Source organism: Stenella coeruleoalba (assembly GCF_951394435.1).
Source record: "Stenella coeruleoalba genome assembly, chromosome: 12".
Classification (NCBI taxonomy): Eukaryota; Metazoa; Chordata; class Mammalia; order Artiodactyla; family Delphinidae; genus Stenella; species Stenella coeruleoalba.
Genome location: NC_137158.1, coordinates 19,829,145 through 19,851,004, shown reverse-complemented (window position 1 = coordinate 19,851,004; position 21,860 = coordinate 19,829,145). Strand labels below are relative to the sequence as shown.

General features: G+C 42.2%; 2 protein-coding genes across 3 annotated transcripts in view; both read right to left on the bottom strand.

The window, feature by feature from the left end:
* MRAP2 (melanocortin 2 receptor accessory protein 2) overlaps positions 1 to 14,928 on the bottom strand; it is a 99,900-nt gene extending 84,972 nt beyond the window's left edge. Inside the window, exon 1 of the mRNA XM_079939246.1 lies at positions 14,461 to 14,928. The gene's annotated coding sequence lies outside the window, so the exon portion shown is untranslated. The remainder of the gene's footprint in view (positions 1 to 14,460) is intronic.
* Positions 14,929 to 17,144: 2,216 nt separating this feature from the next.
* Positions 17,145 to 21,860, bottom strand: part of LOC307195037 (cytochrome b5 reductase 4) — an 82,227-nt gene continuing 77,511 nt past the window's right edge. For both annotated transcript variants that reach the window (XM_079938665.1, XM_079938666.1), the window contains 2 exons: positions 20,670 to 20,834; positions 17,145 to 18,245 (listed from right to left, as the gene is read on the bottom strand). In XM_079938665.1, coding sequence (XP_079794791.1) covers positions 18,191 to 18,245; positions 20,670 to 20,834 — 220 coding nt within the window. In that variant the 3' untranslated portion in view covers positions 17,145 to 18,190. The remainder of the gene's footprint in view (positions 18,246 to 20,669; positions 20,835 to 21,860) is intronic.

Below are 21,860 nucleotides of genomic sequence, written 5' to 3'. Positions count from 1 at the left end.
TCCAATAGTATGCCGTGGTCCTCACGGCTGGTGGGTCCACGTCCACCATGGCCAATGCAAGGCAATTGGCCTACGATCCCCCAAGCTCCTGAGCACCCCTCCCCAGCGGCAATAGAAGGACCCTGACTGGGTCTGAAATACCGAAAGCTGGGGTTGTGCCTGAGGGCCGCTGACATACCTGCTTAAACAGAACAAAGGGACAACTCATCTGGGAAAAATATTCCCACCCTAGGTGATAACCTGCACAGGCTCTATGGGTTCTTTATCTCTAAGGCCCAAGGCCCATTCTTATTCCACCAGATTGGGGTGAAAATACTGTGCACGTGACACTGTCTTTGCCAACATTCATTTTAAGGGACTCGCTCACGTGACTGTTGGGGACTTCTAAGTCCAAAATCAGTGGCTAGAAAGTCAGGTGAGAGTTCATGCCGTGACTTGAGTCCAAAACCTGCAGGACAGGGCAGTTGGCAGGCTGGAGACTCAGCAGGGTTTTTATGTCTTGAGGCAGAATTCCTTCCTCAGGAAACCTCAGTCTTTACTCTTAAGGCCTTGAACTGACTGGATGAGGCCCACCCACATTATGGAGGGTCATCTGCGTTGCTTACAGTCTACTGATTAGTCACGTCTTAGAAATACCTTCACAGCAACATCTGCATCACTGTTTGATCAAACAGCTGGGCATCATACTCTAGCAAACTTGTTTTTTTTAATGCATTGATTACCTTCCTTATGCCCTAAATCACTGGTTCCTCTCTGGAAGAGTATCACTGATTCTTAATTATCCTCTCACTGTGCCATTTCCCTGGGGGAAAATGTTCAGAGGGTCTCCACTACCACTATAGTTACATACAAACTCCTTATTCTGACACATAAAACCTATGACCTGGCCACACACATCACCTGCCATCACTCACCCCCATGCAGGCAGCCAACCTGTACCCCTGGCTCTTCCAGGCTCTGGTACTTGCTCCCTAGGCTGCCCCCAGCCCTGCCCATCAAAATCCTACTGCCTGAGAAAGGTCAGCTCAAAGACCAAATCCATTCAAAAATCTTATTTGTTGCTCAATTGAAAAAATCTCCCTCTTCTATGTTTTCAAAATATAGGTCCTGTTCTTTTTTTCTTTTTTTTTTGGCCATGTGGCATATGGGATTTTAGTTCCCCGACCAGGGATAGAACCACGCCCCCTGCACTGGAAGCGTGGAGCCTTAACCACTGGACCACAAGGGAGGTCCCCCAGAATAGGTTCTTTAAAACTTTTATTTTTAATATTCTGCCTTCTACAGAGACCTTTCAAATTCACTATATGCCTTTGGAATGTAAGCATCCTGAGGACAAGGATGACCTTGACATCCTCACAGAACAGGCGTTCAGAGACCCAAATAATTTCAGAGTCTGAGAGATAAGGGAGTAGAACAATGTTCTCAAGGTTACCGAGCAGCATGAGAATAATCTTTACTTTGAGGTGAAAAAAGCAAAGTCCTGCTGTAACTACCTGCTCCCTCCCTCCTCCTGCACACTGCCCTCTGAGGCCACTTCAGCCCCACCTGTACAGTCCAGCTGCCCCGACCATGGTCTTGGAGGAAGGAGTGTAAGGCGTACGAGATCAATTCCTCTAATCGTGACCCTGCTCTCACTTCAGACTCCCACTGTGCTTCCCCAGGACTGAGACCCACTCAGTCCGCCAGACCTTAAAGGACTAGACTCCTGCCCATGTCCATCCTCTCATAACTAACCAAGAGTTGCCCAAGGCCGCAGCTGTGGTTAAGGAGAGGAGAGTGGGCTGAGTCTAAAGACCTGGGTGTGAGTCCTGAATGTTCCACTCACCAGCTTGGTTAGTTATGTAACTTCCCCCAGCACCTCTTCCCCATCTGCAGAGTGAGCATTATCGATACGGTGCAATGCGTAGGGCGCAGGGTTTGGTGAGAAATAGATGAGATGCAGCTCATGAAAATGCTCTGCAACGTTTGCTACAGATCTCGGTTATTCCCTTGATTGGGGGTCATCGCAGCCCCTCTGCCCCGGAAACACTTGGGATCAGGGACTTACCCCAATTTACCACCCTTTCATGTGGGGTCATGTGGGAGGACAGAGGGAAGGAAAAATGCTCACTGAACTGAGAAGACCTCTTGAGACAGAAAAGCGAGAGGGGCAGCTCCCTATAATCAATGAATCAGTTTATTATAGGGTAACTTACTCAGAGGGTGGGGTTGGGATGGGAGGTGAGGGGGAAGAAAATGATCTGGAAGAATGTGGCATTTGCACACCAATGGGCCACTGGGACAATTTTATAGTTAACCTAGGGTATGGGGCGGGGGCGGGGGTAGGTGCTTAGAAACAGGAAGTACATTCTTAACTCAAGATTCATGAATGGATAACTAGTTTCATGGGCGCCAGGAATACGTCACCAAAGCTTTTCATCATTGTTTGGGGACTAACTCAGCATACAGGTTACCTGGTCCTAATGACTATTAAATAATACCTACTAACTACAAAGCCCTTGATGACAGAGAAGTGATTTACTGCACAGTATAGTCCTGGGTAGGGTCAGCAGAAGGACAGGAGAAACAGTAAGGGCCCAAGATCGTATCAGTTATGCATTCTGCCCCCAACAACTTGATGGCCCCTACAGTCTTATCTGACATTCTTCCATGTAGACCCAAGAGCCGGATATAAAGATTAAGATCTTTATGTCAACTGATGTAAGTGTAAGAAATTCTAACACAATTTTCTCATGTTTCTTATGGCAATAACTTTGAAGTTGTTTTTGAAATAGAACATTCTCTAAGAATGTTTAGGTCCTCTATTTGCTGCCCCTTCCCACATGGTGGGGTAAGCCTGCTGGTCAACCAGCATGGTCTTCATCCAGCTTTCACGTCCTAAGGCATGGCTTTTATTGACTGGATCAAGCTGGGCCCCAATTCCTGACCACCCTGGCTTAGCTGATACTCTCTTCTAGAAATGACAAGGTAGGAGAAAAGGTCAGCAAGTGGCAGGGTCTAGTCATCTGAGGGCACATGCAGGTGGCAGACCAGCCAGGTGAGACGGGAGCCCATAGCTCAGCCTTGGAGGGGCTCTAGTTGAGTGAGTGGCACCACCCTCCTTTAGGTGAAACCAGAGAGTTGGTACCCATCTTCTGTGCTGGACAGCACCACTGCCGATCCAATAAGAAAGGGAGGCTCCACCACTCCCTCCTCCACTCCTCCCTCCTTTCTTATTCCTGGAGCGTTTCAGAAGATGCGACACTGGCTCCTCTGTGGCCTGGCCTCACTGCCTTTATACGGCCCACCAATCCCTTCATCCCTCTGGCCTTAACTGCTCTTACCCCTCCATGCCCATTCTGAAAGGGATTCCACCAGTCTTCCTCCAGGAAACCTATTATGATTCCCTAAGAGTAGGGAAGGATTCTGTCTCTAGCTCTCGTGGTACCCTTTGCACATTTCTAATGCAACATTTATTGTAACGCACAGTTGTTTGTTTACTTATTTGTACCCACTAAATTAGGAGCGTCTGGATTTAAAAAAAAATTCTGTTATATTGAGAGATGGAAGTGTCCGCCCAAAGTGGGCTCAGAGGACATAAGAAATTCTGAGTTAACAAAGGGACAAGATGGGTGGGTGACAATAATGATCTAGACGAACAAACTTCCTAACAATTGCGTATCACTTGGGTACTTGCAGATGCTGGGAGTATAGGGAAACTCCTGCCGTTTGTGTGGGCCTTGGTTCCGTGTGGGTAGGCATGCATCAGCAAGGCAAAATGCCAGAGCTTAGCCTGGGAACTCTGACTTAGAAATAAATTATATAGATAGTCATCGCTTTCTTATATTCCCCTCCCTTTCCTATCATGCTGTAACGTATCATTTATGAGCTTTGCAATGAATCACAACAAGAAAGAAAATAGTGATCCTTTTCAGTTTGCCTCTAAGATTGCATAGAAATTTGTTATGCAATAAAAAGAGCACTAACATTCTCTGAAAATGTTCCCCTAGAACATACCTTCTAGGGCTTTCCAAATAGCTCAGAAGAAGGGTTTCAAAACTTTTCCTGTAAAGAACAGCTTGAGTCTAGCACTTCTCAGAAGAAATCCAGCCTCAGTTTTTCTCAGCTTAATTTCATTTCAAGAATAGTACATTTTCTTCTTCCTCCAATTAAGCTCCACTGCCTAGTCCCAGGAGGAAAAGGAGTCATGGTAAAGCAGCCACAGTTAATAGATGAAGAAAGGAAGAGCAAAGCAACGAGACTGACAACAAAAATACATTTGGGAGGATGGACGAAACCAGAAATTCATTATTTAAAAACACTAATAAAATAGCTAAAGCTTTGAAAAGATTGGTGAGAGAGATAACTAGCTAATAACAGGAATGAAGAAACTGCCTTTAACCACAAATGAATACACAATACCCAAAACAAGAAAATACTATGAACAATTTTCCCCAGTGAATTAGAAAAGTTAGATAAAACAAACCATTTTCTAGATGAATATGTTAGCAAACTGACTCAAAGGGGAAAAGAAGCACAGAATCCCTGCTCTAGTCTAAATGTCTATGTCCCCTCAAACTCATGTATTGAAATCCTAACCCCTAAAGGTGATGGTACTAGTAGGTGGGGACTTTGGGGGACGCTTAAGCCATGGGAGTGGAGCCCTCATGAATTACGTTAGTGCCCTATGAAAGCAAGATCTCTAGCCCCTGGCACCATGTGAGGACACGGAAAGAAAGTGCCAGCTATGAAGCAGGAAGACGCCTTTCACCAGAACAGCACCATGCTGGCACCTTGATCTTGGGCTTTTCAGTCCCCAAGACTGTGGGAAATAAATTTCTGTTTTTTGTTGTTTTTTTTTTTCTTTTTTTTGCGGTACGCGGGCATCTCACTGTTGCGGCCTCTCCCGTTGCAGAGCACAGGCTCCGGACGCGCAGGCTCAGCGGCCATGGCCCACGGGCCCAGCCGCTCCGCTGCATGTGGGATCTTCGCGGACCGGGGCACGAACCCGCGTCCCCTGCATCGGCAGGCGGACTCCCAACCACTGCACCACCAGGGAAGCCCTGGAAGCCCTCTGTTGTTTATAAGCTACCCAGTCTGTGGCATTTTGTTACAGCAACTCAAACGGACTAAGACAACTCCAAATAGACTTTAAAATATGAAAGACGATCAAGAATATAAAAATCTGCCCATGGGATCAGGGGAAAAGTGATGAAACAGTTTTACAAATGAGATCTACCAACAAGTGAAGGAACAGATCCCTGCCATGTAGGAATTTTACCATAAAATAGAAAAAGAGTAAGAATTGTCCACCCCAAAACACACATTACATGACCAGTATTACTCCAAGGTTAGAATGATTTAAAGAATGAAAATAACAACACTAATCTCACTCACAAACACTGATAAAATCCTGATAAAATCCTCCTTAATAAAATATTAGCAAAGAAGATTCAGTGATTAGAGAACAACAAAAATTATGACTCAGATGGGTAACTGGTTTTATCCCAAGAATATGAGTTAAGTTTAGAAAAACCTAGTTTTTTAAATCTATATTTTATCTATTATCACATTAGCTGAATAAAAGAGAAAAACAAAATCATCTCAGTAGATGGAGAAAAACTTTTTTTTAATTTATGATTTTAAAAACATAGCATATTTGTTTGCAAAATTAGAAGGAAATTTCCTCAACTTAATAAAAATTTTAACACAACAAAAGATTGTACTTAATATAGAAAATAGAATAAGAAAAACATTTGATAAAATTAACACCATTAAAAATTAAAAACACAAATTCACAGATATAGAGAACTAGTGGTTACCAGTGGGGAGAGGGAAGCGGGGAGGGGCAAGAGAGAAGTAGAGGATTAAAAGGTACGAACTATTAGGTATAAAATAAGTTACAAGGATATATCATACAACACAGGGAATATAGCCAATATTGTATAATAACTATGAATGGAGTATAACCTTTAAAAGTTGTGAATCACTATATCGTACACCTGTAACTTCTATAATATTGTACAGAAACTATACTTCAATTAAAAAAAAATAAAAACAAATGCCATGCACATATATTTGGAGAAAACTGTAATTCGAAAAGATATACACACCCCAGTGTTCACTACAGCACAGTTTACAATAGCCAAGATATGGAAACAACCTGTGTCCATCAACAGATGAATGGATAAAGATGTGGTGTGTATATATATATATATATATATACACACACACACACACACAATGAAATACTACTTAGCCATAAAAAAGAATGAAATGCCATTTGCAGCAACATGGATGCAACTAGAGATTATCATATTAAGTGAAGTAAGTCAAAAAAAGGAAGACAAATACCATATGCTATCACTGATATGTGGAATCTAAAATATGACACAAATGAACTTATCTATGAAACAGAAACAGACTCACAGACATAGAGAACAGACTTGCGGTTGCCAAGGAGGAGGGTGGGTGGGGAGAAATGGATTGGGAGGTTGGGGTTAGCAGATGCAAACTATTATATAGAGAATGGATAAACAACAAGGTCCTACCGTAGAGCACAGGGAACTATATTCAATATCCTGTGATAAACCACAATGGAAAAGAATATGAAAAAGAGTGTATGTATATATATATATATATATATATATATATATATATATACACACACACACATATATATAACTGAATCACTTTGCTGTACAGCAGAAATTAACACAACATTGTAAATCAACTATAATTCAATAAATTAAAAAAAACCAACAAAACAAAAGTGCTGTGCAAACTAGGAATAAAAAGGCACTTCCTTAACCTGGTAAAATTTGTAAAACTATAGCAAACATCCTATTTAATAGTGAAATATTAGTTTTAAATAATTTAAAAATTATTTTAAAGGAAGAAATAAAACAATCATTCACAGATAGTGTTCATTATCTAAATCAAACTTGAGAAAACTCAAGAGAAAAACAGACCAATTATTAGAATTACAAATTGAGGTCAGAATAAGACAAATATATATAAATAGATTGCATTCCTACACACAAAAATAACATATGCATACAATTTTAAAGCATATCGTATATGATAGCAACAAAATGTAAGGTACTAGAAGTAAATCTAATGAAAATGTGCATATCTTTATGAAGGAAATTATAAACATTTATTGAAAGACATTAAAGAAGTTCTATGTCAGTGGAGATATATCCCCTTCAAGGATAAGAGTGAATATGATAAGGTTGTTAATCTCCCCCAAATAAGCTATAAAGCTTCAGTTATAATCCCAACAGTATTGTTCATGGACTTTGACAACTTTGTCTTAAAATTTATGTAGAAGAGCAAAGAACCAAGAACAGACATGACAATTCTGAAGAACTTCAAGGTGGGTGAAGACCCTCATCCTGGCAGCTATGAAGATCTCCCTAAAGCTTGAAGAATGAAGCAACATGGTACAGGGAAGGGCCAAAGAAACCTACGAACAGATGGGAAACTCAGGCATTGACATATGCATAGATGAAAACCTGACACAGGACAGAAGTGGCTTTGGAAATCAGAAAGGAAAGGACAGAATAGTCCAGTGTTTTTCACATTTTGTTTTACCAATTACCCACAGTGAGAAATGCATTTAACACTGCAACCCAAATCATACAGTCATGTAGGTAAATATATACCTAAAACGAAAACAGAAGATTCAAGGAAAATAGTTACAATTACTATGTGCAATGCATTCTGGTATTTTTCTATTCAGCCCTGTTTTATTTAAAACACACACACACACACACACACACACACACACAATTGTTGCAACCCATACAGTTGATTCCATAAGCGCTACAGAGTCGTAACCTTCAATTTGAAAAACTGCACTGTGCAACAAGGTTCTTGATAGAGAGTTCTGTGCAGTGGGCATGTTAGTATTGTTCCCCAGGGGTTGCAGAGGGAATTGATTTGTAGCGTTTGCCCATAACTGTGGTATAAAAATTCCTGCTGTGGCCCATATGAGCTAGCAACGTGTTTAACAACCAGCTGACGCGATGCCTGAGAATTAACAATGAACATTCATGAGCTGGTAGGAGGTGGCTGCAGCAGGCTGCTGATTCTAGGATAACTGGTTACCCATGTGAAAGAAATAAATAATCAGACCTGTACACCACACCATAGATGAACATTAATTTCAGGTGAACTAAATGCCTGACACATGAAGAACAAAGATGTGAATGTGAAATGTGAAAAGCAAAAGTTAGAAAAGTGCAAAACAAAAAGCAGTAGCATGTCTTTTTAACTCCTGGGTAGGAAAGGATTCTTAAATGTTATGAAAATCGCAAGCCACAAAGGGAAACTTGATACATCTGATTGCATTTAAAAGAGACATTCCTGAGCATTAAAATTCATCACTTAAAAAGTGAAAAAACAAGCCACAGCCCAGGATACAACATTTGCAACTCATATACATTCAGAATTTTATAGGAATTCTTATAAATCAATAAGAAAAAAAACCTATAGAAAAATACACAAAGACACGTGCAAATAATTTACAGCAGAGATGATCTAAATGGCAGAAGAAAAAGGAAGAGAGGGAAAGAGGAATGGAGGGAAGAAGAAAGAAAAAGAAAAGCTCAACACCATTGTAAAGCAATTATACTCCAATAAACATGTTAAAAAAAATTCTCACTTGGGTTAGATATATCAGCTGGGTTCAGACTGGAAAACAACATTCACACCCAGTCTTTCAATTCAGAGGAAATTTAATTCAGAGACTTTGGAAACCCAAAAGTCGAGGCAACCAAGAGATATAACTGCAGGAACCCCTAGGCTGGGAAGGAAAGAGAAGACATGGTGTTTTCAGAATCCAGGACCTGGGGCTGCCCAGCAGGCCCTGAGTGGAGAAGGGGCCATCCAGCTGAGCCATGGCAGGAGCTGGCCAAGGTGAGCTGGGGCCATGGAGACCCCATTGGAGGCAGAGTGGATGGGGAAAAAGACCTTGGCTTCTCCCGTTTAACCTTCCACCAGTGCTTCACATTAGCTGAATGAAAATGGAAGCCAGCAGGCAAGGGACGCTGGGAACGGTCCTTTTAGAGATGGGCTCCCTCCAGGATAGGAGAAAGGAAAGATCTGAGAGAAAACTTGTAAATGCCCAACACATCAGGGGATGCACTGAGACCACTCCGTATCCATCAGATCTGGAATATTTCTAAAGTCAAGCAATAAAAAGCATTTTAAGGATATGAATGTATGAGAAATCTAATACACTGGTAGTGAACGAGGAAACTGACACAACAATTTTGAAAATGGAGGTTTTTTTCTCTAGTAAAATGGAAGGTACACACACCTGTGACCTAAAAATTCTACTCCTAGATAAAAATTCCAGACAAAATTCTCACATGTATGTACAAGGTGACATGTACAAGAATATTAACCATTTGGGGATGGTTTAGAAAGTGGAAATAATTTCAATGTCCATCAATAGGATAATTAATTTTTTAAGGTTATATATTCATATAATAATGGAATACTATACCACAGTTAAAATGAAGGAACTAGTGCTACATGTTTAACATGGATTTATCCCTCAAACCATGCCATTAAAACAAAGCAAGGAGCAGAAGACCATATACAATATCATTCATATAAAGTTTAAAAACATAAAAGACAATTCTGTATTTTGCACGAGGTTATTGCTCAGGACCACATACAGAGGATAAAGTATAAGAAACACGCAAGAGAAAGATAAACACAAAATGCAGGATAATGGTAACCCTGGGAGTGATCTCGAGGAAAATGGCATCATGGAAGGGTCCCTAGGAGGCTTCATCAATATATAAGTGCTTTGCTCCTCAGGTTAGGTGGGCAATACTTGCCTGTTCCTGACAGTTTCTCTCCACCTTTTTATATGTCTGAAATATTTGATTTTTATTAAAAAGATATGGAAGGACTGGCATCAAATTACTTTATTACTCACCTATATATATCAGTCCTCATATTGGTCAAAACTCTGAAATGTGTTTATAAGAATTCGTAACACAAAGCTGGTGTGAGAAATAGAAATGGTTGGTAAATTGCCCATTAATGACTCCCTATGTTTTTGGACTTACAAAGAACTTGTGATCTTTCCTCCAAAAAACTAAGCTCCTTCGTTCCATCACATATATAAAAACCCAGAACATTTGGAGATAGTATTAGTGGCTAATATGTATTAAGTACGTCCTCTGCTTCATACATCCCCACTGTATGTATGAGAAAAACAGAGCACCAAGAGAGGAAGTCGATTTCCCAAAGCCACCTAGCGAATCAGGGATAGGGCCGTTTCCACACTCACTCTTCTGCCCCACCCAGGTCAGCCCTTGTTTTTCTGTCTTACCTCGGAGTAATTTTGAAACCAGGGTAGATGAAATAAGGGTGCTTCTGGCAATGTCTAGACCTGACCATAACGTGAAGCTTTCTAATGTCACGGAATAGAAAACAAAATCCAGAGGGCTCTCTGGGGAGAAGCGAGCATGCCCTATTGGCACCCCTGGTTCTGAGGCCATGCGACAGCTCCCACTAGCGTGTGAACTTGGGCAAGTTAATCAAACCAACTGCATTCCAGTCCCGGTTCTACCACTTTCTGACCCATCACTTAGCTTCTTTAAGCCTCATCCAGAAAACAGAGTATTTAATACCTTCCTCGTTGAGTTGGTCTGAGGGTGCTAAGTGACAGCACGTCAGAAGTTCTTGCACCCTGCCTGCCCCGTAACCTGAGATGGTTACCCACGGGGCAGAGCCAACAGTGCCCATCCCTTCCCAACTCCACATTCAGTCACCTCACGTTGACATTGGCCATAGTGAGACAGGCTGGGACCTGGGACCCTTTGCTGCAGTGCTTACAGCTGGGCAAACATCTCCCCAAGCAACAAAATACACAGAAACTCTAAGGGACTAAAAACAACTGTGTGCATGTGCGGTTGAGGCACATTATGGACAACAAGATACAAAAAGACCAAAAAAAAAAAAAATCAACTGCCACTTCTGAAGAGCCAGGAACAAAAGTAGGACACTGCGCAGGCCCCCTGCACACAGCACCACCAAAGAAGCGGGTAAAACATCTAAGCCACTCCTCCGGCCAGACCCCTGGACACAGCCCTACCCTCGCCCCATAGAAGGAAGCAGCTCAGCCCCTGCCTCGGGGCTCAAGCCAGCGAAACTGTGGCTTGTTCTCGCTCCCCGCTGCTGCAGCAGGAACCCCAGTAAAACTTTGCCTGAATTTCTTGTCTGGCCTCTTATCAATTTCTACTGATTAAGGAGGCTGAGAATCCTGGTCGGTAACAGCAGCAAAAGGACTTACACCACAAAAATGGACAAATTCTACAAATCAGGGCTTTATGTATTTATTTTTCTAAGAGCTGGTTGTTAAACGGTTTACCAGCAACCCCTGCAGCACTGTTGGAATTGGTTTGTCAACTATATAAATATTAGCTATTATTGTTTAAGATTTCCTGACCAAGAGGACAAAATGGAGAATGTTTAGGGGTGAAAACAGCTCCCACAAGAACACGGTTCTCCATCTCACAGAACACCTGTGCAGCACACACAGGTAAGGCCTTCCTCTGTGCCCAAGCCGGGATGGTGGGGTGCCAGGGAAACAGCAGTTTTTAGACAGCTGGTCCAGCACAAAGGGGCCGAGCTCCACGGCTTCATTACTGAGTGAGCAGGTGGTATCTTCACGTGTTACTTTCTAATCTGACCAGCATTGTGCTTTTCCTGAAACCCCAGTGAGTACTGGGAACCCTGTATTTGGTTGCCTGTGCCACTTCCTAACTGGGTGAGGGAGAATGCCCCTTCTTCTAATGGTTTACTGCACAGAACTCCCATCTCACTGAAGGTTTAGAACAATTAATTCAAGATTTTAAAATATGAAAGTATATATATTAAAATACACCAGACAATATGTGAAAGACAATGAGGAAAATCTAGATGTATAATGATTCCTGTGATTTTTTCCTCTAAACTGTGCAAGAATGTGGCTATCGTGAGAACTGCCTTGTGATAATTCTTATATTAGTAAAATATTAACTTGCTCAGAAAGTGAGAAATCCTCAGCATAACCAACACCTGAATGTATTTTACTAAGAATTTCAGTAGCTTCTCCCTTAGACATGTTTACAAGCCAGCGTTATTTGTACCAAACACAAATAACTGCGTTTCTCAGCATGTTCGAAATGAGAGGAAATAAGAATTGTAATGAAGTCAACACAGGCCACCTCAGCAAACACTACAATAAAAACACTTCCCTCACTATTCTGATCACCGCGGGTTGAGATGATGGCTAATTAGAAAATCCTGAGTCAGAACATAAGCTCTTCAAATTCGAGGAAGAGAGTTGCCAGCATCATTTTCAGATTTACCTCCAAGTGTCCAGTTGCTAAGAGACATATGGACAAAATGTACTATAACGTGCAAATGGTTGTTCCTCCCGAAGAGCCAAGCTTACACAAAGCCTGTGTGGTTTGTATTTGCCTCCACGGCTACAGTGATGATTTGCATTATTGAATGTGTCTGCCATTGTACCAGAATTAAAGATGTCTCATCATGGCCCTATTTGTCATTAGCTGCCTGCCTCTCAGACCCGTCCCTTCCAGAATGTTCTCCCCACGCTATCACCAGAGTTCTCTTCCTAGAATGTTAGTCATTCATTTATCAACTTCATAGCTGCCTTCTGCACTGTTATTTAGTTTACACTCTTAATTTAAATTGATTTGTACCCAAGCTTATTCTTGCCCTAAGCACTCCATATGATTTGCTGTCACACAATGGAAGAAAATATTCGTGAAACATCTGAAAAAGGACTTGTATCTAGATGTACAAAGAATGCTTCCAATTTAATAACAATAAGAAAAACAATCCAATTAAAAATGGGCAAGGGCTTCCCTGGTGGCGCAGTGGTTGAGAATCTGCCTGCCGATGCAAGGGACATGGGTTCAAGCCCTGGTCTGGGAAGATCTCACATGCCGCGGAGCAACTAGGCCTGTGAGCCACAACTACTGAGCCTGCGCGTCTGGAGCCTGTGCTCTGCAACAGGAGAGGCCACGATAGCAAGAGGCCCACGCACCGCGATGAAGAGTGGCCCCCGCTTGCCCCAACTGGAGAAAGCCCTCGCACAGAAACGAAGACCCAACACAGTCAAAAATAAATAAATAAACAAACCAATGAACCGACATTAAAAAAAACAAAGGCAAAAGATTAAAACCCTACAAAAGACAATATACCAGTGGCCAATAAGCATATGATAACAAGTTCAACGTCAACAGACATCAGACAAATGCAAATTAAAATCACAATAAGATACCACTACACACTAACTTTTAAAAGATTAATACTTCAAGGTTGTTGAGGATGTGGAAGGATTGAAATTCTGATACAGTGCTTGCTGGCAGGAGTGTAAAACGGTACAACCAATTTGGCAAAAAAAAACAACCTGGCATTTTCTTAAAAGTTTGAAACTGTACATTCAAAAGCATGATTATCTAACTAGTATATGTCTCAGCACTAGATCTAGAAATATACACAGAATAAAATAGGGTTTAAAAAAAAGTTAAATGTACAGTTACCACATGACTCAGCAATTTCATTTGCAGGTATCTATGCAAGAGAAATGAAAAAATACGTCCACAGAAAGACCTGGGCATGAATGTTCTGGGGACAATAGAAGCTTCTCTCGGGGTGACACCCTTCCTAAGAGCTGAGCACTTGCTGGAGGGCCGGGGGCAGTGGCCTGAAGTCCCCTCGGCTTGCTCTCCGGGTGTGGAACCCGTGCCGCATTACCAGGGCCCCGAGCTCAGTGTGCTGCCCCCCAGGATGGAGCCTCCATTCCATGAGTGCGGACCCGGCAGCAGAAGAGAACTTTAACCAGGAGAGAAAACATGTTTTTTGTATTTCAGATAGGTGACTCTGGCATTCTGGCAGACAGAGAGAACAGACTTGGGATTGCCAAGGGGGAGGGAGGGTGTGGGAGGGAAGGATAAACAACTGTAGAGCACAGGGAACTATATTCAATATCCTGTGATAAACCATAATGGAAAAGAATATGAAAAGGAATGTATATATAACTGAATCACTCTGCTGGACAGCAGAAATTAACACAACACTGTAAATCAACTATACTTCAATTAAAAACACACCAAAAAACCCCAAAAAACCAAAGCAGAAAGACACCAAGAGACTGGGGCGGGCTGCGGTTTCACTTTTCCTTTTTAACCAATTAGCCGCCATTCTAAATATCGTAGACCAAACAGAGACTGGGTCATCTGCCCAAAGGTGGGAGTCTGCAGCTATCAACAGACACAGCCCCAAACTAGTTTAGGACAAGTTTATGTGGCAGAGAAGGTAGACCACAGAGGAAGCTGGAGTCAAGCCTTCACCAGGCGTGGAAAGCATCTCTCACTCCTCCATCACATTAAGGTGAAAATTGAGGGCCCATAGCGAGCTCTAGACAAAATACAATTATCTTACCTTGGACAAGTTTCTCTGTCCTCTTCAGACTGTGGTAGGCAGAACGGTCCCCCAAAGACGTCGACACCCTAACGCCTGAAGACTTTGAATATGCTCTATTAAATGGCAAAAGGGACTCTGCAGCTGTAACACTACAGGTTTTAAGATCAGGAGATTATCCAGGTAGTCCTGGGCGGGCCCCATCTAATTTGCATGAGCGCCTACAAGCAGTGAACTTTCTCCAGCAGGGGGAAGAAAGACTGTAGCAGAAGGGAAATGCAGAGATCTAAAGCATGAGACACGCTGGATCTACCAGTGCTGGGGCGAGCCACACAGATAGCATGAGAAGGGACATGGGCAGCTATACAAGCAAAGACTGGCCCCCAGCTGACTGCTAGCAAGGAAATGGGGAACCCCAACCTCAAGGAACGGAATTCTACGAACAACCTGAAGGAGCCTGGAGGCTAAACATTCTCCAGCACATCCCGAGAAGAGTCCAGCCCAGCTGACAACCCGATTTCAGCCTTAGGAGGTCTTCAGCAGAGGACCCAGCTGAGCCCTATCCCAATAGGGATAGAATTAATGGGCAATTGTTCTGAGCCATGGAACAAATGTGTGTTGTTTTAAGCCTCGAAGTTCGCAGTCATTTGTCCTTGCAGAAATATAAAACTGATACAAAACTGACATATAAACACATTTTTAAAAAGGAAGTAAGCAAGCAGAATTCTCAAGGAAAAGTGACTTTGAGTACAATTCCAATTTCTTATTGCAAATACAGGACGTAGGAGCCTTGGAGCTCTTTGCTCAAGAATAATAGTTACAGTCCATATTCCCTTCTGCGCTCCTCAGTATACGGCTGTATTAAATGGGAGACTGAGGCTCTATTTAGGGGAGTTTCTAAGGCCCTCTAGCAACACTGGAATAGAGAATGGATTTCAGTGAGGTCAAGACTGCAATAGGAATAAAAAAAAAACCTGCAATAGGAAGACCAGTTGTCGGGCTATTGTACTGAGGTGATTGAGGGACCACAGGGCAGGGCTAGCTGGTATGGAGGAATCAGATTGGAGAGGGAGACACTGATCCCAAATAGTTCTAGAAGGGCTGGCTAGATTTACTGGTAGCACCAGTAAATCAGAGAATTCAAGAGGAGGAATAGACCTGGGAGAGACTGAAACCATGGGTTTGCTTAAATCCACTTCAGCTGCCTTCACTGATGAAGGTGGTTTTGCATGTCCTCCAAGCGGCATGTAGCCTAAACAATAAGGTATGTATCTGCCTGAGTCATTTTCCAGGAACTTGGAGTCAGCTGTGTCTAGTTGGAGCTCAGCTGGTTAACACTGGATAGGACCACTGACCCTCCAAATGGGCACACATGAGTGGCCACGCAGGGACCTTCTGACGCCAGAGGGTCGAAAACTCCACCCTCAGCTCGTGCTAAGCGCCTCCACTCTTGAACGTGCAGAAGCCTGTAGCCTCGTTACGCCTGCGCAGCACAACAATCACCCCCACCTTTTCCCGGTCACCTTTCCCCACGCTCCCCACGCCTCAGACGGCCCTGCTTCTTCGTTCATTGTCCCGTAATTCCCCTGAGCCCTTTGGCGGATCTGAGACTTGTCTTCCCGTCTTCTCACCTGGCTGCCTTTTAAATAAACCCTCTCTTTGCTGCAATCCTTGGCGTCTCAGCGTTTCGGCTTGCTGGACGTCAGCCAGACATTAACCTGGTTTGGTTACAAGATGGTCACGGCAAAAGCTTAGTTTGGGATCTATTGAATTTGAGGGGCTTGTGGAACACCCAGGTGGTAACTGGATATTGAAAACTGAAGCTCAGCTGATTCTCAAAGATGCCAATTTGGGAATTATTAACATACACGTTCAGAAGATGCTCATGGGTTTTCCTTTGCTTTAAAATAAAGTAAGAAGACTGAGGAAGAGATACAAACAGGGAGTAACCTGGAGGTAATTAGAAATGGGTTTGGAGGAGAGAGGAAAAAGGAGGGTAGAAAAGATGAGAGAGCTGGCTGAGGTAGAATTAACAGATATATTACTAATAAACTACAAAAAAAGGTGTGCCTGGAAAGTTCATGATCTTAGGGGAGAAAAAAAGAGGTGGTAGGAAGGCAGAGGTAGAAAATGTTCCTGTTAGCCACAGGGAGCATTGCCACCTCCGGCCTGAGTGAATGACTGTGCATGGAGGAGGGAGACGCAGGGAAAGAAGAAAGTGTTGATCCAGCCACTTGCACCTGGGGAGCTTCCTGGGCTGGGGGTTTGTAATTTGAGGAACGTTAATATTGTGTTCCTCCTGAGTCCACCATTCATTCAGTGAAGACTTAGCTATTTACCAAATCGTTTACAGGGGAGTTGGAGACTCCCCACACCCCGATTTCTGTAAAAGCAAAAGCAATGCTGCCATCCTGAATACGGCTGTTAAATCTGAGTTAGCTTACACATAGCCACCTATGCATCCAACAGTTTCCTCAGGAAAAGCTCACAATGGCTTTTCTTTTTTTTTTAACATCTTTATTGGAGTATAATTGCTTTACAATGGTGTGTCAGTTTCTGCTTTATAACAACGTGAATCAGTTATACATATACATATGTCCCCATATCTCTTCCCTCCTGCGTCTCCCTGCCTCCCACCCTCCCTATCCCACCCCTCTAGGTGGTCACAAAGCACTGAGCTGATCTCCCTGTGCCATGCGGCTACTTCCCACTAGCTGTCTGTTTTACACTTGGTAGTATACACAATGGCTTTTCTTGATACCCTTTGCAGAATCCCAATCTGTGAAAGCCTTTGAAGGCTGCACACAGCAGCAGGGAGAGAGAATAAGATGCCCACACAGCAGAGCTTAGGAGGGCTCCCTGCTGAACCGCCAGCTGTGGGGCAAGCAGCCCGCCAGGGAAGGTACCGTTTAGGATGGAGTGTCCCTCATTTGCCCAGCTGGCCTAGATGGGCTCAAAAAGAATTCAAATTTAACCTATTCCAAAGCACCAAATGATTATTTTAGACCATGAGACCAGATGCTATACTTTCATTATCTTTCCTGATGCCTCTAGTTTTGGCTAAGAATCAAAATAGTTGTCAAGGTTGTCTTAAACTTTCTAAACACATATACTCCAAAGCTGCGTGTGTGAAGTGTCTCCAGAATCTTTTATTGCTGCTTTTAAAATTCCCCGCAGACACTAACCCACACTGTTGCACTCAAACACATTTCTACCACAAAGATTAAAAAGTACTTCAGAATATTTTTTATTCTACTCTGTATCAAGACCATAGACACACAAAATGTTTGGATCACTTAAGTTATAACATTCCATGTTTTCATAGTAAGAACAAGGACATAAATGATCATTTCCTGAGTTTACAGTGCAATGTAAAATTTAATCTGTATTGCTAATCAGACATCTTACAGCATAGAAATGTGATCAAAATGATCATTTGCTTTATCATGTCATAAAACACAAGAGCTTATTGTAGAACAGTGATACAGTTTAAATGGTAAGGAGCTTTGTGATTCGTAACAAAGAATCCTCTATATACTTGTTGCCACGATTGACCTTCCAGGACAAGTATCAGTAGTAAAATAAGTTATGGTACAAAATAAAGTCAACAAGGTATCTATAGTGAAGAAACATTTGATTTAATTTAAGAAACTAAAACCTGGATTCTAGTTAACCTATATACAAAAATGTTCTTTTAAAAAACCCTAATTAATCACAAATTTAGCTAAAACAGTTGTACGACGGCTCTTCATTATGCTGTAAAACTATGGATCTCATCTTTGGAAAAGTTCAAATCATGCAGCAACCTGAAAAACAAATAAAAAGCACATGTTTCTTAGGGAAGATGTTTAAAAATAAACAAGATCAGAGTTTACCATCGTAACCATAGTATTTTTTCATTTTCCCCATTTAGCATGTGTTTTCTAAAAAACACAATTATCACTTCTAAAAAATTAGCAATAATTCCTTAATATCATCTAGTATCTAGTAAGTGCTCACATTTTCGATTGTCTCACAAATGCCATAATTTTTTAAAGTTTGTTTGAATCAAGATCCAATTAAAGTCTACTCACTCTGATTGGTTTATATGTCTTTTGGGTTTTTTTTTTTTTTTTTTTTTTTGCGGTACGCGAGCCTCTCACTGTTGTGGCCTCTCCCGTTGCGGAGCACAGGCTCCGGATGCGCAGGCTCAGCAGCCATGGCTCACAGGCCCAGTCGCTCCGCGGCATCTGGGACCTTCCCGGACCGGGTCACGAACCCGTGTCCCCTGCAACGGCAGGCAGACTCCCAACAACTGCGCCACCAGGGAAGCCCCTCTTTTGGGTATTTTTTGATCTATAACATCCCCTCCATCTCTCTCTCTCTCTCTCTCTCTGTCCTTCAATTTATTTGTTGACAAAATCAGATTTTTAAGTGTTGAGTCTCCCACAGTTCTCATTTTGCTGCATCCCTGTGGTTTACTTTAATAATGTTCCTTTTTCCTTTTATCTCCCAAAATTTAATAATTGGATCAAGAGGCTTAATCAGATACAAGTTCAATTCTTTTTGACAAGACTACTTCGTAGTGCTCTTTCATCAGGAGGCACATAATACCGGGTTGCCTCTCTTTTTGGATGCTACCCACCACTGGTGAGCTATGTACATATCTACTAGTTTCATTAGGGACCGAAGTTGGTGATATTCTACTCCTATCATTCTTTATTCGTTTATCAGCCGAGGAATTCTATAAAGAATAACTTCTGCTCATCTATTACGTGGTTATCCAGTAGTATAACTCATACAGAAAAGGCAGAATAAATGCCGGTTTTCTTCCTCTTTATTCACCAGTTTTTGAAGTAAGGACTTGATCCCCTAGCATTCTATCGTAATTTTCCCCCACTGAACAGGAGAAGCAGAAATACTGCTTAAGTATAATTCAACTTGGAGAATACTGTAAATGGAGACTGAAATCTTAAAAGTAGCTCTGTTTAAAATAGTGCTGAAGGGGACTTCCCTGGCGGTCCAGTGGTTAGGACTCCACGTTTCCACTGCAGGGGGCATGGGTTCAACCCCTGGTTGGGGAACTAAGATCCCGCAAGCCATGTGGCGTGGCCAAAAAAAAAAAAAAAGGAGGTGAAAAAAAATAAATAAAATGCTGCTGAAAATAGTAAACATTTCCTTCGTACTCACTCTTTGTAGTCACTGTGCTAAGCATTTCACATGCATCAATAGTATCATTTATTCCCTCAGATGGGTGACTGCATGAAAGCTTAGATGGTTTGGCCCTAGGACACTTAGCTGATGACTGTAGCATGACCCTAAGTGGTGGAGCTGGGATACCAACCCAAAGTGGCAGCTTCCAGAGCTGACACGCACATTCAGACAAAACGACAGGACGGCACAGGAGTTACGAGGGCCAACGTGGTGCGGCAGGCAAGCCTCTCACTATCTGAACCCAACCTACCTTTCCGGACATACCGCCTGTCTTTTTCATAATTAAAATTAAAAATAAAATAGCAAGAGAGAAAATTACCTAGCAAATGTTAGGTTCAGTCATATACCAAACAAGGAAATGCAGGGCATTTAAGGCAGTCATATTTTAAAGTCATCTAGAAACCCAGTAGTGGCTATATGTAAACAAATATTTTAAAGTGTCATTTTAGAGTTAAATAAGATCAAGGTGATTTTTAAATAAGATGGTCACTACCACTGGTTGTTCTCTGTGCGGAGTTCAACTCTTGGTCTTAGCTTATTTATGTTCTAGTCTCTGGGTTTTGTCTTGCTGTTTGGCTCTTTCTCACTGTGTTATCGATTAATGCTCACCCAGTTGCAGAGAATGATGGAAGGTCAAAAGCTACAATGAGATGAACACTGCTTATTATGATATGTTTTTAAAAAATTATTATACATTATGAAGCTTTGGTGGAAGAGGAGGTTGAATCTAGTGTCCCCAAAACTATCTGGCACCAATCTTGTGAAAGCGTCCACACGACCAGCCACTACCAGAGGCCATCAAGAGCTGGCTGTGTCTGACTTTTGTGTTCACGTCTAACTCTGTGCATAACCCGGGCCTCCGACACTTCACCTGCACGCAGATTAAACACTTTGTTATTATTTTCTTATGCTGTGACAGGCTATTGAAGTACGTGTTCATATGAATAGGAAGAAATGAGAGCCATGTCAACTGCTGTTCATAGGAGGTCGTCATTTCACGGTGCTGGGATTCTCTCTCCTACCACGTTGCTACTCACTTCATTCCTTGTTCTGTAAATGGCATTGGTCCACAAATGCAGATGAGGACTTTGGACGTGTCTAAACTTCTTTTCAAAAATTCAGAAAGCAGAGCTGGTGAAATGTATCCCCGTTTGCCGTTCCATTCAGAAGTAGGTACTGAGAGAACAAATTCAACGTCAAATCTGGAGAAAAGAAACATTTTTTTAAAGTCTATTACCTTAAATACATTATGAACATGTTTCCAGTTCACTAACGCATCTTTTTCTCCCCTGGAGAACAAATGAATATATGAAGGTTGACACGCTTGCTAGCAAAGCACTAGAACAGAATGTAAACATTTTGCAAATACAGGTAAATCCACATTTACTAAAGATAAACTTTTGCTACAGATAAAGAATAATTTGACATTTTCTATTGAACTCATTAGAAAGAGAGCTCTGAGGGATCTCAGAGAACTCCACATTTTTATTAATAATTCGCTTGTATAAAGCACAGTAAAGAGCAACGACCACATGTGCATTTTCATCTGACTCAAACCCCTCCAATGAGTCCTTGACCCCGATAACCAACGGCCTATCTGACTTCTTACTGTTACTTGTCTTCGTGGCTTCAACCTTGACTTACAGGATCCCTGTGCCACACCCGATGTCACTGCTGTGAATGGCACCACAGTCCGTTTGGTTGCACAAACCAGAAACCCAGGACTGATCTGCCTCACCCTCCACGTCCAAATTCTCCCCAATCCTAGCTCCTAACTCTGTGCTCTGCTTCTCTCAGCCTTCACCGCCACACCCTGCCTGTTCTCTTTCTCCTTCTGTAATGTTTCTACCACACCCCACTGTTCAGTTTCTTAGCTCAAGCATCATTTCCAGGGAAGCACTGCAGCCCCACCAGTCTGGAGTCCTTTCGTAATTACATGTGTTGTAGAAATGTTTCCCTTTTCCTCTTCTTTATAGCCTTTCTATCAGGCTGTAAATATGTGACCACCAAGGTGATTTTTCTAGTAATGTCTCCCTTCCCCATTAGACCAGAAACTCCGTGAGAGCAGGGACCATGTTTGCTTGGGTTATCACTGCACCCCTAGTGGCCATCACACAGGAGGCACTCAAACACTATGGAGTGAAACATTTCAAAGAAAAGAAAGGGTACAGAATTACGATCAGAAAGAAGCACATCAAACCAAGCCTCACAAGGGAACAACAGACCAC